This window comes from Protopterus annectens, chromosome 3.part1 (assembly GCF_019279795.1).
Source record: "Protopterus annectens isolate FY-2018-M chromosome 3.part1, PAN1.0, whole genome shotgun sequence".
In the NCBI taxonomy this organism is placed as follows: Eukaryota; Metazoa; Chordata; order Ceratodontiformes; family Protopteridae; genus Protopterus; species Protopterus annectens.
In genome coordinates, this window is record NC_056732.1 from 1,824,676,780 (window position 1) to 1,824,695,601 (window position 18,822).

Genomic DNA, 18,822 nt, shown 5'->3' on the forward strand with positions numbered 1-18,822 from the left:
TATTTGTGACTTGTTAATATTTTTACTTAAGCCATATGACTGGCATCATCTCTCTCTGGATTAACTTTTGCTTTGAATATATATATGTATATATATATATATATATATATATATATATATATATATATATATATATATATATATTCACTTTATAATCTCGAAATACTGAAATATTGAATTTCAGTATGTTGAGACTATAAAGTCGAATCTAAACAACACCAAAATTCCAAACCCACAAAATTTAAAATCGCAAAGTTCAACACACCACATACCACACTACACAGGCACAAAACTACCCACACTGTAAAAACACACACACACAAACAAAACAATATTAACAAACCTTCACTACAACTAAGCAGGGGGGCATGCCCCCCCTGCACCCCCCATGTGAGGGGCTGACCCCCCACCCCCCTACTTATATATTCTAACTCCGAGATTGCACCAAACAGAAAAAAACAGCAAACTCACATCCAGACATTCTACACTCCCTTGCACACACACATCACATATATACAAACACCACCACATTCAACATTTAAATATTTTTACCTGCCTACTCTAACCCACACGTTCAACGTCCAAACACCCTCACATACACTCACACACCTACCCAAAACCCTTATAAATTAGGCACTTACCTTAAATTACACCTAAATCCACATACTAAACTGGAAACCATCCACACAACACATTCCACATCACGTACCGTTAAAGAATAACCGCAAATTCAAAATATTCATATTCGCAGTTATGCACTTTCGCCATTCCGAACATTCAACTTTATAGTCTCGAAATACTGAAATTCGATATTTCAGTATTTCGAGATTATAAAGTGAACCCATATATATATTATTTGTCTTGTAGGTTTGTGGATGTGTGTTGTTTTGTTTGTTTATGTTGTGGTGTGAGTGTTGTGGTATATGTGTGGTCTGGCGTGTGCTGTATTTTAGGTGTTTTGAATTTCGCAGTTTTGGACTTTGTGGTTTTGCTGTTTCGGTGTTGTGTGGATTCGATTTCATGGTCTCAAAAAACTGAAATTCGGGATTTCAGTATTTCGAGATTATGAAATGAATCTATATATATATATATATATATATATATATATATATATATATATATATATATATATATACACACACACACACACACACACACACATATATATATATATATATATATATATATATATATATATATACATATATACATACACACACCACGAGAGAGGCAGAAGGGGTACAAGTAATATGAAAAATAAACCAAAGACCAGGCATAAGTCATTAAAACAGTGTTTATAATCTTTAGCCAACCAGGTTTCTTAACTTTCTAATAAGTTCTCAGCTGTGATTTCCATCTCCATTTAAAACTTACTAAGTAGTACTTTGTGCAAGATGTACGTCTCTACCATCCCAGCTGTTGTCATAGAGGAGCTACATATTTTAGAGATTTTTGTCTCGATCTTCCACAGTTTTTTGGTTAGGTGTCAAGTTCTATCTGCTTTACCCTTCTTTGTTAGGGAAGACATTGTTGGGGAGGGTCAGTTTCTGGACAGAGAGAATAACAACTTCCTTTAAACTGGATGATACTCTTTTGACTTGGATGGTGCATCTTTAGGTGTTAGTTGTGCCAGTAGAAGGATTCTTCTTGTCTGCATATATATATATATATATATATATATATATATATATATATATATATATAATACAAGATGTGGTTTTACTGCCTCTGTTGTGATGCATCCTAGTCTTTTAGAAAGCATTCTACATCTGAAGGCACAATAAATAAAAAAGTCTGTTCCATTTTCTAAGGTAATAGTTGTGGGGTATCTAAATGAAACTCCAAATTGTAGTTTCCTTGCCCATCTTGGAAAGGACCCCACTTCTTTGTCAGATTGCATGCTATTTCAGACTACCAGCCATTTATCTGGCCAATCATAGAATGCAGTCCCTGTTGTAATTTAGACTCTTAAAGATAAATTGCCTAAAGAGCATAGCTTTTTTTGTTTGGAGAGTATCCCTGTACCCTCTGAGTCACAGGTGACGTCTACACAACCAGAAGGAGAAAAAGTTTGTTTTTACTAAGTGCTACACAACCTGCCACCACCCTCTCCGGCAGTATCTTAGATTGCTCCTGCATAGTCAATTTTCTTAGTCATCTGACTTGTTTTCCAGTACCTGCATTTTTAGACTGTATGTCCTTCATACGTTTGATGTTCAGACTAATTACAGGCCTTTATTCTGATAAGATCGATCTTTGCTGTAAAGGCGAGTGCTGAATGTACATTTGTTGCATCTGCTGGTCATGACTGGCTAATACTCGCTTTATTTTCTAAATGTCTGTTGAAGTTTATTTCAGTTATTTATTATAATTATTATTGTTACACAGTTTGTCACTGATGATATACCTCATGGAATGTTTGGTCCTCCCCATTTAGGTTGAGGCTGGAGTCCATGGTACTTTGGTACTCCTCAATATCACTATAAGTGATTTGCATTTTGCTTCAGTTTGCTTACTATGTGAACTGATTAGCTGGCCTTTTTCAGCCATGACCCAGACTCATAGATGGTCACAAAGTACAGTATGAAATGTAAAGAAACAAGATAGTGTATTAAATGAATTAATGAAATGAAACAAGCATATTGCATATGTATTATAGCTACAGTCTAAGCAGTAATGTGTTGGCAGAAGTCTTAGTACATAATATTGTACTCTAGAGTAGAAATGGTGTTACAGAGATGAAGGAAAAATCATGCAAAATTATGTGAAACATCATTAACGTTTAGAAGAAAAGTCATAATTACATATGTACAATATTCCTATAATAAACGTACAGTTGTATGAGCATATTAATCATAACAATATACATTCTAGTGTAATCATCAGAGCTACAGTATAAGCACCGTACTGCCACCTCCTACTGGGTGTCAGACAGCTGACCGATTAACTATTTAATTGAATGAGCATACAGTATGTTTTTTTTTCAGACTTAATCTTGCTCGATGGGAACGTATATCGACAAATGTTATGCTGACTTCTGCTGATACATAGTATATTTCTTTTTAATTATGATATGTTATTTGTTTTATGTTTGCAATTCATATTTCAGTTCTGTTAGTTGGAGTTTGGCATTCTTGATCAGTATAGGAAGTCACTGCCAATTCAGTTCATAAATATGCACCTGCATTGATTAATTTGGGGAGATTTCTGCAGTTTGTTTTTATGAAACCACTGAGTTGATATATATATCTGTGGGTGTGGGAGCTTGCTCTTTACTTGGAGGGAGCATGGGGGGTGGCTTGTACCCCTGCAAAATCACTTCTATTACAGGTTTTGCATTTATTCAAAACTGTTATTTTTGATGTTTGTGTGCTTTGATTCTTTTGCCATCCAGGTATTTTACAAGGTATTTCACTGGATGTAGTTGTACTTCAAGTCAGTGCCTGTGATCTTCCTAATGTTCTCAGTGTCCTTACGGTATCTTGGCAATTTTTATACCTAACGTTGGAGGCTCCCTCCTATACCTTTACCTAGGTACTGTCTGTTGTACAATGGGCAAGTCTTTTAGCCTTATATCCAGCCTGTCTGGGCACACACATTTTGATGACCACTTCAGTCAACCAAAAAGGAATTTAAGATGGTATGGTCTGTTCCTTCTTTTGTACCATACATCCTTCTAATGTCTAGAATGAGAAAAGTCTGTACCCTCAAAGGTGGTAGTTGGCGGGCTAATGTCAAGCTAAACTGTTTGCTGTTTTCCTGCTGTACACCCATTCATTATGAATTATATCACAGTACTGATTCTTGCAGTTTTATCATGAGTTTGCTGATGTTACTGTGCTGTTTTCTTTTCCTGGTGACTTTGTTTTATTGACATTGTATTCAAAAACAGATTATTTTTACTAAAATAGGAAATTAAGACGGGTATGCTGAACTATGTACTGCCATAAAATTCATTTTTTAACAGTTTGAGTAAGAGAATAATTCTTCAACATGGATAATAATTTTTCTTATATGTTAATTTATATTTTAAGTCGACAGGAATGCAGATTTCAGTGAGACTCAGAGTCATCGGTCATCGTATCGGAAATATCAGAATTCCAAATGTCAGAAAGCTTTGCCAGATAACCTGTCTTGTAGAAGGCATGAACTGGTACAGACTGCAAACCAGTACCATAATTGTGCGGAGAACACTAATGGCTACATCAGGATAAGTGAACTACAGTTACATCTGGAACCTCCTGGAGAGAAAACACCATGCAAATGGCTTAATTCCAGTGTGGTCAACCTTCGTAATGACCTCTTAACTCACAGTGGGAAAAGTCAGGAGAGTACCTTAAAAACGAATGAACAAAATTTCAGCAGGGAGAAACTACATGAAAAGGCATATAAACTCAACACACATGCCACATGTAATGAGGATTTCACACTGAAACCAGACCTGGTAATGCATCAGTATGTCCACACTAAACAAAAACCTTATAAATGTGCTATATGTGACAAGGGTTTTGCAAAGAGAACTGACATGGTACAACATGAGTATGTACATGCTGAAGACAAATCATGTCAGTATGTTGTATGTGACAAGGACTTCACACCAAGGGATGATGTGATGCTACATCACTATGCTATATCTGACAGGAATTTTGCACAGAAGAGTAACACGATATTGCATCAGATTACTCATAGTGGGCAAAAGCCCTATAAGGATACCATGTGTGACAGTTTTAATTACAAGGAATTACTGACAAAGCATCAGAGCATCCACACTGGACAAAAACCATATCAATGTGCCACATGTGGAAAGGGTTTTACACAGAAGGGTAACTTGAGGCAACATCAGTATGTCCATTCTGAGCAAAAACCTTATAAATGCACCATGTGTGACAAGAGTTTTACACAGAAGAGTGCTTTAGTGAATCACCAGAATATCCACACTGGGCTGAAACCATATAAATGTGCTACATGTGGCAAGGGTTTTACACAGATCAGCAGCATGAAACGACACCAGTATATCCACTCTGGGCAGAAACTCTATAAATGCACCATGTGTGAAAAGAGCTTTAGACAGAAGAGTGCTGTGATAAGTCATCAGAGCATCCATACAGGGCAGACGCCATATAAGTGCACTGTGTGTGGTAGGGGCTTTACACAGAAAAGTGCTATGCTGAGTCACCAAAGCATCCACACTGGAGAGAAACCATATAAATGCACCACGTGTGATAAAAGGTTTAGACAGAAGAGCACTGTGATAAGTCATCAGAGTATCCATACTAACCAGAAACCCTATAAATGCAAAATGTGTGGGAGGAGTTTTACACACAACAGTGCTCTGATTAGTCATCAGAACATCCACAGTGGACACAAACCATATAAATGTGGCATATGTGGCAAGCAATTTACATATAACAGTAGCATGAGACGGCATCAGTTTGTTCACTCTGGGCAGAAACTCTATAAATGCTCCATGTGTGATAAACACTTTAGACAGAAGAGTGCCCTGGTAATTCATCAGGGTAGCCATGCTGGACAGAAACCCTACAAATGTGGCATTTGTGGCAAGGGATTTACACAGAATGTCAGCATGAGGCGACACCAGTATACCCACACTGGGCAAAGGCCATATATGTGTAACATCTGTGGTAAACATTTTACAGAAAAAAGTGCTGTGATAATTCATGAACGCATCCATACGGGGCAGAAACCCTATAGGTGCATTAAATGCAACAAGAGTTTTCTGTTGAAGAGCAATTTGTTAAAGCATCAGAGTGTTCACAGTGAACAGAAATCATATAAATGTGATACATGTGACAAGAGTTTTGCAAGGAAAGACAACATGATACAGCATCAGATCAGTCACACTGAGCAAAAACCGTACAAGTGTAATATGTGTGGAAATACCTATAGATGGAAAAGCAATATGTTACGGCATCAGAGTGTCCATACTGATCATAAACACTCAGACATAGTAAACATTGCAAAAAAGTGAATAACAGCACAGAAGTGGAAGGTACTAAGAAGTGAGCAGTTCTGTAGTACAGAAAGTAAGTATATTGAAAAGAAAGTGATAGATAAACCAAAAAATGAAGGCTGTGGATGGGATGCCAAGATACAAACAGTGCCTCAGTGCAGTGGTTCACTAAAACAGTACAATACAGAGTTAAAGTGGAGAACTCTAATAAGGGGAAGAATCTAAGTATGGCATGGGTTGAATACAAAAAATCATTTGATAATATCCCACATTCATGGCTAAAAGAGTGCTTAAAATGTATAATAAACACCCTACACTGAATGACTACATTACAGTAACCATGAAACAGTAGCAGACCAATTTGCAATTAAGCCATGATAAAGGACAGATTATTATCCCAGGGATAAAAATTCAAAGGGGGATATTCCAGGGTGACTCTCTGTCACCGCTGCTATTCTGCCTTGCCATTAATCCATTAAGCTGTTTACTTAATAACTTAGACCATGGCTACAATTTGGCTTCTAGAAAACAACAGTCTAATGACTTCTCATCTTCTCTTTGTCGATGATTTAAAACTGTATAGCTCATCAGATGAGGAACTGAAAGCACAACTGCAGGTTGTCAAAACTTTTTCAGATGATATTGGAATGTCATTTGGTCTTGATAAATGTGCAAAAGCAACCTTTAAAAAAGGAAAACTGCAGCACCAGGAAAACATCAGTTTGGGACAAGAATGTGATATAAAGAACTTGAGCAAGAGGGAGTGTATACATACTTTGGGAATTGATGAAGGATCAGCAATAAAACATGAACAAATGTGAATAAAGCTCAGTAAGGTGTACTTTAGAAGACTTAAATTAATCCTGAAAACAGCATTGACATCTAGGAACAAGATCCAAGGCATAAATCAGTTTGCTCTTCCTGTCCTAACTTATAGCTTTGGAGTGACTGACTGGCCCCAAAAAGTGTTGGATAGATTGGATATTAAAACAAGAAGGATGCTTCATGCTTACCAAATGATTTATAAAAATCATTGTATACCAAGATTATATATTCCCCACTCCAAAAGAGGGATGAGCCTCCTTGAAATTGACTACATGTATAGATCTACAATCGTGGGACTCCACACGTCTGCTGACCTCACAAGATCCAAATGTAGTGAAAGTTTTGAAACATGAGGAGAATTAATCTAAGATGACATCTCTGCTTAATTTACGTCAAACATGAATGGAAATTATACCAGAAGTAGATAAAAAACAGACAGCAACTGAATGTGTTAAAAGACAAAAGAAAGAATATAAGGTGAAGGACCAAATGAGAAGGCAAGAAATGTGGAAAGAAAATAAATATAGTTACAAATATAGAAAACTTCTGGAAGAGCCTCATGTTGATCAAGAACAAACACAGGAATTGTTAAGGAGAGGTGAATTCACATCAAGAAATGAAAGGTTAATATTGGCAGCCCAAGAGAGTGGACTACATACACGCTGGTTTACAAAGTCATTTGAACATGTGGGAGAAACAGACATATGTAGGTTTTGTAAAACCGAATTGGAAACAGTCACACACCTTGTTGCTGGTTGTGACGCACTAATGGCAGAGGGACTGTATACTGAAAGGCATAATAATGTGGTGAGACTGTTACACTGGAGATTGTGCAAACATTATGGTATCGAAGTGGCTGAAAAACACTGGAAACATGAGCCACAAAGAATCATAGAAAATGATGAAGTTTATATCACATGGGATCACCCATTACCAACAGTTCAAAAGACAGATGTGAGAAAACCGGATATAGTGGTCCAAGAGAAGAAGACAAACGTAGCATTGATCATTGAAATCACCACACCTAGTGACTACAGTGTCTTGCATACAGAGAGGCACAAAGTCATAAAATACCTGGATTTTCAGGCAGAAACGAGAGCCATGTGGAAGAAAGATACCCAGAGAGTTCCAATAGTAGTAGGAGCAACTGGTCTTATAAAAAAAAATTTACAGTCATATTTAGATATGTTACCAGTTCATGTAACACCATACAAATTGCAGAAGGAGTCATTACTGGGCACATTGCGGGTGCTGCGAAGAGCACTTTTGGCTAATGTCAAAGAGTGAAACAGTACTAATTTCATGAACTTTAATTGTACTTTGACTTAGGAATGGGGTCCATTCCCATCATGGTATTAGAAACCCAAAAGACTTGGAGAAATTAAAAATGGCAAAGGCCGTATATGTGTAACATCTGTGGTAAGAGTTTTACAGAAAAAAGTGCTGTGATAATTCATCAACGCATCCATACAGGGCAAAGGAGAAAGCCGAGTTAACTAATATACAGAAGGCAGTTTCAAAGCTATTCGAAGAAAAATACAGGCAAAGGCATCCAGATATGGAAAATTTCACAATAAAAAGACTAAAAGCACAAATATTTAATGTAGAAAAGACGATTAGTAAAGTAAAAGTTAAAGAAATAGAAGTTGAAGTTATGGATTGCCTGTGAAGTGAATGATTTAATGTAGAAGGTCTAAAAGAGACTACATCACAGTATGATGGAGTGAGTCCCCAGAATAAGGAAAAGCAAGAAGAGCAGGAGACATGAAGAAAAAATATGGACAGGGGAAAGGAAAAGAGATTTAATATGGTATAATATTTATGCAAAGGAGAAAGCAAAACTAATACAAAAAGAGCAGCACCAAAGATATTTGAAGAAAAATATAGGCAAAAAAATCCAGATATGGAAAACTTTACAATACAAAAAATAAGAAGACTAAGAGGAAAAGTAGAAAAAGAGATGAGTAATGGAGAAGTCAAAGAAATAGAAATTGAGGTAATGGAACAGCTGCAAAGAGAAGGATTCAGTGTAGAAAATCAAATGCAGAAAGCACCACAACAGGACAGAGCAATGGATATCCAAATTAAGGGGAAACAAGTGGAACAGGAAGCAACAGGTCAGGTGCCACATCAAGATATTTTGGAGCCTTCCACAGGAAACCAGTATAAAAGTTCACTTGAAGCTATACAGGAAGGAAAGGAACAGGAAACTGTGGAAACTCTGATGCAGTCAATGTTGAGTAGTGACAGGCCAGTGAGTTCCCATATGACAAAACAACAGATGACATAGGATGAAATTGAAGAGAATGTCCCACAAGAAGATGTTATAGAACTTTCTATAGAATCCCCACAGAAAATGGAAAACAAGGGATATGCCCTCAGTATGGAAGAAAAGGAGTTAAGAGAAGAGTTGTTTAACTTAATAGATAAAGACAGATATGTCAAGATCAATGAGGGAAATAGACTGCAGAAGGTTAATAAAACCCCAAAAGTCAGAAGCTTGATAAAACAAATGAACACAGTAATTAGGACTGTCCATAGAGATCCATGCAATATAACAGAAGTAAACCGAATATATTACTGTGCTGCTAAATTAATAACTGATAAAATTCTACCACAGGAACACAGGATAGTGAGGGAAAAAGGGGGGGGGGTAAAAAGCGAATACCATCATGGAAATATCGAATAGAGAAAACTGTAAAGCAGCTAAGACAAGAAGTGTCATTGTTAGAAGATTATAGAAGAGGGAACAGATCAACAAAAATATTAAGAAAGATAGATGTGATAAAAGCAATGTGCAGTATTAGAACAGACCAGGATCTATTATGCACTATTGGAAATAACAAACTAAAAATTTCAAAACAGGCGGAAAGACTCAGAAGATATGAAGATAAATATAAGGGAAAAGCACAAAAATAAGCAATTTACTGATGACCCAAAAAAAGTTTTATAGAGAATTGGGAAATAAGGTAAAAGGAATTGATAGACCACCGAAAAAAGAGGAAGTAGATATATTTTGGAGCAGTATCTATGAAGATCCTGTGGAACATAACAAAGATACTAAATGGATAGAAGAAATAAAAGAAAGAATAAGAAGTTTAAAGGTACAGGATATGAAATGGGATGAAATAGCCAGAGAGATTGAGACAAAGTTGAGAAAAGCCTCTAATTGGAAAACCCCAGACCCAGATGCAGTACCTAACTTTTGGCTTAAAGTATTAACTTCTCTACATGAGGATCTAGCCATGAGTAAGAACTGTTTATATGCACACCCTGAACAGATACTGCACTGGTTAACAACAGGAAAAACAATGCTCTTACTTAAGAGTGAACCTGCAAGCTACCCTAAAAATTATAGACCGATAACGTGTCTTCCGATGACGTATAAACTATACACAGGGATTGACGCTGACAGAGTTTATAGTCATTTAGAAGAAAACTCAATTATGGCAGTAGAACAAAAGGGCAATAAAAGAAAGTCAAATGGAACAAAGGATCATTTTTTGTTAAATAAAGTTATAGTGGAGAACTGTAAGAAAGGGAAGAATCTAAGTATGGCATGGATTGACTATAAAAAAAGCATTTGATAGTATCCCACATTCATGGATAAAAGAGTGCTTAAAAATGTATAAGGTACATCCTACACTGATTGATTACATTACAGTAACCATGAAACAGTGGCAGACCACTTTGCAATTAAGCCATGATAAAGGACAGATTATTATCGCAGGGTAAAATCCAAAGGGGGATATTCCAGGGTGACTCTCTGTCACCGTTGCTATTTTGCTTTGCCATTAATCCATTAAGCTGTTTACTTAACAGCTTAGGTCATGGCTATAATTTGGTTTCTAGAAAACAACAAAGTATAATAACTTCTCATCTTCTCTTTGTCAATGATTTAAAATTGTATAGCTCATCAGATGAGGAATTGAAAGCACAGCTACAGGTTGTCAAAACTTTTTCAGATGATATTGGAATGCCATTTGGTCTTGATAACTGTGCAAAAGCAACCTTTAAAAAAGGAAAATTGCAGCACCAGGAAAACATCAATTTGGGACAAGAATGTGATATAAAAGAACTTGAGCAAGAGGGGGTGTATAAATACTTGGGAATTGATGAAGGATCAGCAATAAAACATGAACAAATGTGAATAAAGCTTAGTAAGGAGTACTTTAGAAGACTTAAATTAATCCTGAAAACAGCATTGACACATAGGAACAAGATCCAAGCTATAAATCACTTTGCTCTTCCTGTCCTAACTTATAGTTTTGGAGTGATTGACTGGCCCCAAAAAGTGTTGGATAGATTGGATAAAGGATGCTTCATGATCACCAAATGATTTGTAAAAATTAGTGTATACCAAGATTATATATTCCCCGTTCTGAAGGAGGGATGGACCTCCTTGAAATTGATTACATGTATAGATCTGCAATCGGACTCCAGACATATCTACTGATCGCACAAGATCCAACTGTGGTGAAAGTTTTGAAACATGAGGAGAATAAATCTTAAGATGACATCTCTGCTTAATTTAGCAGAAACATATCAGTGTCAAGTAGGAATGGAAATCAAACCAGAAGTGGATAAAAATCAGGCAGCAACTGAATGCTATAAAATAAAAGAAAGAATATAAGGTGAAGGATCAGATGAGAAGTCAAGAAATGTGGAAAAAACAAATATAGTTGCAAGTATAGAAAACTTCTGGAAGAGCCTCATATTGATCAAGAACGAACGCAGGAATGGTTAAGGAGCGGTGAATTTACATCAAGAAATTAAAGGTTAATATTGGCAGCCCAAGATAGTGGGCTACATACGTGTTGGTTTACTAAGTCCATTAAACATGTGGGAGAAACAGATATATGTAGGTTTTGTGGAACCGAATTGCAAACAGTCACACACCTTATTGCTGGTTGCGACTCTCTTATGGCAGAGGGACTGTATACTAAAAGGCATAATAATGTGGCGAGATTGTTGCACTGGAGATTGTGCAAACATTATGGTATCGAAGTGGCATAAAAGCACTGGAAACATGAGCCACAGAGAATCATAGAAAATGATAAAGTTTTTATCATATGGGATCACCCAATACCAACAGTCCAAAAGATAGATGCTAGAAAACCTGATATAGTGGTCCAAGAAAAGAAGACAAAAGTAGCATTGATCATTGAAATTGCCACACCTAGTGACTACAGTGTCTTGCGTACAGAAAGACACAAAGTCATAAAATATCTCGATCTGCAGGCAGAAATGAGAGCCATGTGGAAGAAAGATACCCAGACAGTTCCAATAGTAGTAGGAGCAACTGGTCTTATAAAAAATTATTTACAGTCGTATTTAGATATGTTACCAATTCATGTAACACTGTACGAATTGCAGAAGGAGTCATTACTGGGCACATTACGGGAGCTGCGAAGAGCACTTTTGGCTAACATCAAAGAGTGAAACAAAACTAATTTCATGAACTTTAATCGTACTTTAACTTAGGAATGGGGTCTATTCCCGTCATGGTATTAGAAACCCATTAAGGCTAGGAGAAATTAAAACAGCAGAAACCCTATAGGTGCATTAAATGCAACAAGTTTTCTATTGAAGACCAATTTGTTAAAGCATCAGAGTGTTCACAGTGGACAGAAATCATATAAATGTGATACATGTGACAAGAGTTTTGCAAGGAAAGATAACATGATACAGCATCAGATCAGTCACACTGAGCAAAAACCGTACAAGTATAACATGTGTGGAAATACCTATGGATGGAAAAGCAATATGCTACGGCATCAGAGTGTTCGTACTGGTCATAAACACTCAAACATAGTAAACATTGCAAAAAAGTGAATAACAGCGCAGAAGTGGAAGGTACTGAAAAGTGAACAGTTTTGTAGCACAGAAAGTAAGTATGTTGAAAAGAAAGTGATAGATAAGCCAAAAAATGAAGGCTTTGGATGGGATGCCTAGATACAAACAGTGCCTCAGTGCAATGGTTCACTAAAATGGGTAAATGCGTATGAAGAGACAGAATAAGTAAAGCAGAGTATCGGTAATGAGATTGGATCGTTAAAATAATCACATGGTCAAAAACTACTAAGGAACTAAAGCAAGGTAGCAGCAGTAGAGATGATTTATCAAACAAAATTTCATTAACTCTGGAGCATCATCCATTAAAAAGGTATTAATATGCAAAGGGAGAAAAATATGTGATAAAATCTTAACCAAGAAGAGAGTGATTTAATTGTAGACTTGTTCGGTTTAACATCAAGGATAATGAACGGATAAAAGATGTAATAGGAAAAATACAAAATTCTTGTTGAGAATATGGAATAGAATGGAATGAATTAACTGCCAGATAATAATAAGTTTAACAAGGTTCCCACCCGGAAAACTCCTGGTCCAGATGTATCCGTCGTCAGGGTAAAGGCATTATCATATCTGAAGCAAAATTTAGCCTCTAGTAAAAAAAAATGCTGGAATTAACACCCTGATATAGTACCAGCCTCACTGAAAATAGAGAAAGCCATGCTCATACATAAAGTGAACCTGCATATTAGCAGAAGAAGCATTGGTTAGTCATTTGTCTTGTAACACCATATAAGCTATTAACAGAAATTGATGTAGACACAGTCTACTATCATCTGAATGAAAACTCAGCCATGGCAATTGAATAAAAGGGAATTGCATGAAACTAAGGATCATCTTTTTACAAAACAAAGTTGCATTTGAGACCTGTAAACAGGGTGGGAAAATCAGTATGAAATAGACAAACTGTAAAACAAACAAACAAAAAAACATGCAGTGTAATTCTATATTATTGGATTATAGAATGCTTACAGATGTATAAGATTTAATGTTCATTGATAAATTATATTGTAATTATTATGAAAAAATGGCAAACCACTTTACAGTTAAATCATAAAAAGGGCAAATTTACTATTCAGGGAGGAAAAATCAAATGAAAAATATTCCAGGGCAACTCTTTGTCATTGTTACTGTTTGCCTTACCCTTATTCAACTGACTAGGTAGCGGATACAGTCTGACTTTAAGAAAACTTTCCTCTGACAGTTGAAAGTAAGTTACAAATTGTAAAAACCTATTCAGATCACATTGAAATGACATTTGATTTTGACGGAAGATCCAAACTACCATTTATTGAAGGGAAACTGAAGCATCTATAAAATGTTAGTCTTGGAGTAAAGGTGAGCTAAAACGGTTGAAAAAAAGAGAGAATATAAATATTTTAAAGTAGATAAAGGGTCAACAATCCAGCATAAACAAATGAGAACAAAGCATAGCAAGGAGTATTTTAGAAGACTGAAACTAGTATGAAAAGCCACTTTTACCCTCCCTATTCTAACTTTACTTTTGGCATGATTCACTGACCACAAAAAGAGCAGGAAAGCAAGAATAGTGCTTCATGTTCACCAAATGATATACAAAAAGGATTGTATATCCAGTGGTCTGAAAGAGATATAAGCCACTTTGAAAATGACTACACATGTATGTTTTAGGTGTGCATATATATTTGATGATCCAAACATAGTGAAACTTGTAATCCATGAAGAAGAGTGTAAGACAAAATATCTCTACTCTGATTAGCTGAATCCTTTAGTAAGTTAGCAGATATGGAAATCAAACCAGAAGTGGACAAAAAACAGGTAGCATCATGAACTGATGTAAATAAACAGAAAGACTATAAAAAATTGACCTGGAAAAAAAGGAAAAGAAAACTGGAAAGCCCGCAATTATAGTACAAGTCACAGAAAAGTGCTATGACAGCCATGTGTTGATCATGAACTGATGCAGTTGTGCTTAGGGGAGGTAAATTTAAACCAGAAGATGAAATGTTAATAATAGCAGCTCAAGACAGTAGAAAACATAACGTGGTGGTTCAAAACTCAATACAAAAGGCAGGAGATGCAGACAAATATAGCTTCTATGAAACAGTTACAAATATTGTTGCATTCAAAATTATACTTTAGACTAAGCTTCTTGGATGAGTGTATACTAACACAACAGTGGGGCAAGGCAGTTAGACTGGGGAATTTGTATATGTTGTAACATAAAATTAAAAGGCATTGGAAACATGAACCACAAAGGATTGTTGGAAGTAAGAAAGCAGCAGTCACATGGGATCATTGATTATGAAAGTTATAAAATGTAGAAGCAAGGAAAACAGATATTGTCATCACAAAGAAATTGATAAAAGTAGAAGTGATAATCAAATTTGCCACACCTAATGAATGTAATACCTTACATAATGAAAGGGATAAAGTTATAAAATACCAAATTATTTTGTCAGAAACTAGCATAACATAGAATGAGTACACCCAGATATTTCTGGTAGTAGTAGTAGCTGGAACAGCTGGGTTAATAAAAAAAGCATTTCCATGCATACCTAAATGTGCTACTAAAACTGGTAATGTAATCCCATTTGAACTGCTGCATGAGGCATTTCTGAGTACATTATGTTTGCTTTGAAGAATATTATTGGCTGTGGAAGGTTGGGTGCCGGGCTGGCAACTCAACACCGTAAAACTCCACTGCCAATCATGAGCGGACAGGTGATCCACTGTGGCGTTCCCTAACTGGGAAAAAAGCCGAAGAAGAAGAAGAACCAAAGACTGAAACAAAACCAATTTTGTGAACTTTAATTATGCCCTGACTTAAAAAATGGGGTCTGATCCTGTTTAGGGTTTAAAAATCTAAACACTTGGAGATGTTAAACAAAAGCAGATAATATAACACTATGCAATAACTTCTCTTCCTAAAATAAGCTATGTGCAGGAACTGATGCAGAGTCTACAATCATCTAAATAAAGTGTAATCAGGGTGACAAACAGGGCATTTAAGACAATCAAATGGAGCTAAAGAACATAATTTACTAAAGAGGCCTTAATGAAGAACTATAAAAAGGCCAGGAATTTCCATATGGCATGCCTAGATTAGAAAAAAGCATTTGACAGTATACCATGCTCCTGGATTATAGGATATAATTCATCAAACAGTGACAAATTATATTACATTTACTAGAAAAAAATGGCACCCTGGAATATTCATTAGATTTTTAGTCTCTGAATAGCATTATGCCCTTTTTCATGAATCAGCTGTAAAGTTGTTTGCCACTTTTTCATAATAAATTGCAATATAATTTAAAAAATGGGCAAAACACAAAAAAGGACAAGTTACTATGCAGGACATAAAAAGCTGATGGAGAATACACCAACGTGAGTCTTTCTCAGCACTACTGTTGTGCCTTATCCCCAAAATGTTATGATGTTTCCTTAACAGACTAGGCCAATTCTGTGAAATGATAGCTCATCTGCAATATATGGATGGTCTAATAATGTGTAGCTGTATTGGCTAGACAACTCAAAGTACATCTACAAGTTGTAAAAACCTTAAAAATGACTTTTTTTAGTAAATATGCAAGAGCAAAATTTGTAATATTAAAATTTAAATAAAAGAATTAGAACGAGAAAGTATACAAAGATCAGAAAACAGATTAAGGAGCATCTGTGCACCATGAATAAATGATAGTACAGTTCAGTAAGGAATATTTTAGAAGACTGAAATGGATAGTAAAAATTGATTTAGCATCCAAGAACAAAGTTGTAGTTGTAAATCAACTAGCCCTCACTATTGTAATTTAAAGCTTTAATGTGATTGAATGTCTTCAAAAGATGTTGATTCAGGAGGATAGAAAAACAAGGCAATTTGTAGATAAATAAAGAAATGACTAGTACCAGAAATGGTTTGTCCGGATGTTCAGGTGGAAAGGTGCCTAACAAACCTGGAAGGCATGGGTGCAAACCTCTTGATATCAGGCTGAACATTGGGCCTACTGCTTCAAGTCTGAAATGTTAGTACTGCAACAGTGAATTTGGTACAGCATCTTCAATTTTGTACTTGCTTCAAAACAGCTGTACTTTCTAAGTGCATTACAGGTATGGAGCTGGCCACTTTTGAAAATCATCAAAGACTGAAGAAATAATAATTTCACAAATTTTAACTATGTCTTTATTTATGAATGGGGTCCAGTTCTCCCCCAGCATTGAAAACATTAGAAAGTTGGAAAAATAAGAAAGACTACAATACTGATTTCACAGAGTTACACTATATCCTAACTTAGAGATGGTGTCCATTCCTGTCACACTATTAAAACCTTCAAACATGAGATGAAATTAAAAGAGGCAAAAAAGAATAGGACTATCAGAAATTTATACTTATTGCTTAAGATAGTGATTATATATGAAATGCTTTACAACATTGATAAAGTAGGAGATCATGATGAATGCTACCTGCTTTAAGTCTGCCTCTGTTATATTTACAGCTGATGGCCATATGGCCATCAAGCCATGATATATCACAGCTAGAAGCACATCTGTATGCTGAAAGATGCAACAGTGTGTCAAGGTTCTCACACTGAAGAATTTGCAAACATTGTAGCTGTGAAGCATTTAAAGCATGAAACACCAGGTATTACTGAATCAAGCAAGTAATGATCAAATGGGATAATTCAGAGTCAGCTGTAAAGAAAATAGAACCGAGGAAGCCAGATTGAAGAAGAAAAGACAGATGGTAGCATTGTTCTCTGAAGTAACCATTCTAATAACTACAGGTTCTGAGAGGCAAAAAATCATAAACTGTGAAGACACTCAAGCAGGACCCCACAGCAGAGTGGAACAAGGGTGCCAAGATAGTGCCTGTAATTGAGGGCTAATGCAAAAGAATTGTCTACATATTTAAATATGATAATACTGTTTTTGTACAATTTTCTCTTTCAATCAATTATTAACTTATTACTTAGTAATATTATATTGATTTGCAAATGTTTACAGATGTGTTTTCGGTTTCACATTTTGATGTCAGTAAATGTTTGATTAGCAACTGATTAAGATCTGTGAATTTACAAAAAGCAGAATATATGTATGTTTTTTCTCTGTTTTGACATATATTCTGAGTCTGGTGCTTTTTACACTAGGTTTCAGTATTTGCTTTGTTGGTATTGATTGAAGGCAGGTCAAACTGTGCTTGTGTGACACCTGAACATTGTTTATATTGCTTTATTTAATTTAGGTGTGAATTTGCTGATGCTGTTAAGGATGTTTTGGACTATGTGTTCATCCTTGTTTATCTCAGGTGCTTTGTTCACACATCTTTAACTTATGAACAGGTGGTTATAATTACAAAAAAATACATAAAAGTCTTACAAGAACTGTCATTGATGCTTGCTGCTTTTATGTCTAAAATTTGAGATTTTGCAGAATAAAGACCTGCAGGTGAGTTTTTCATCAAATATATTTGAAGTAAGTTAGTAAGAGCTTGTCTGTATCTTTGGTGCCCTTAATTTTTATCCATTCATTCTGGTACTGAAAAATATCCTTCCATCACTAAGAATGACACCTAGATTCAGAGGTAATGTCCATTTATGTTACATTACCTTTATTGTCCTTGTGAGGATAATTGAAAGCCAAAACCTGTCTTTATAATCAGTGGCCATAAGTCATTGAACCAGTACTGGAAGGGATGCTAGTCAGGAAGCATGCTTACATTCACATCCAAACTGCATGCAAATTTGCAGACAGTTTAACAGATCATCTATTTTCCCACTATCATACAAACTGCAGCACTCTAAGAAAACACTTGGGACATGCAGAGTTTGCTAAAAGCAAATCCCTTTCTGGAGGCCAAATGAAGACAGTTTTTGGTTTTAATAAGCTTTCCTGCTGGTACCGTTCTTTTGAATTTAGTGTCTGTCATTTATTTATTTATTTATTTACTGTTTACCAGGATGGTGCACTCGTCTCAGTGGACCATTTGTAAGCACAGCCTGAGTGAATATGATCACATAATAAATTAACAAAACCTGTTTACAGATACAAGGATAAGCTAAAACATATACTTATTTACATGTGCAAACAAAATGTGCTACAACATTTAGTTCAGGAGGCAGCTTACATAGTCAAAATGAAATTATGGCTAGCAGAGCTTTTTGGATAAGATGTAGCCATATTGACTGAGATGGCTTATG

At 35.8% G+C, this 18,822-nt stretch overlaps 1 protein-coding gene across 1 annotated transcript in view; it reads left to right on the plus strand.

The window, feature by feature from the left end:
- Positions 1–6,366, plus strand: part of LOC122797890 (zinc finger protein 883-like) — a 78,730-nt gene extending 72,364 nt beyond the window's left edge. The window contains exon 2 of the mRNA XM_044066408.1: positions 4,035–6,366. Coding sequence (XP_043922343.1) covers positions 4,035–5,989 — 1,955 coding nt within the window. The 3' untranslated portion in view covers positions 5,990–6,366. The remainder of the gene's footprint in view (positions 1–4,034) is intronic.
- Positions 6,367–18,822: the final 12,456 nt, after the last annotated feature.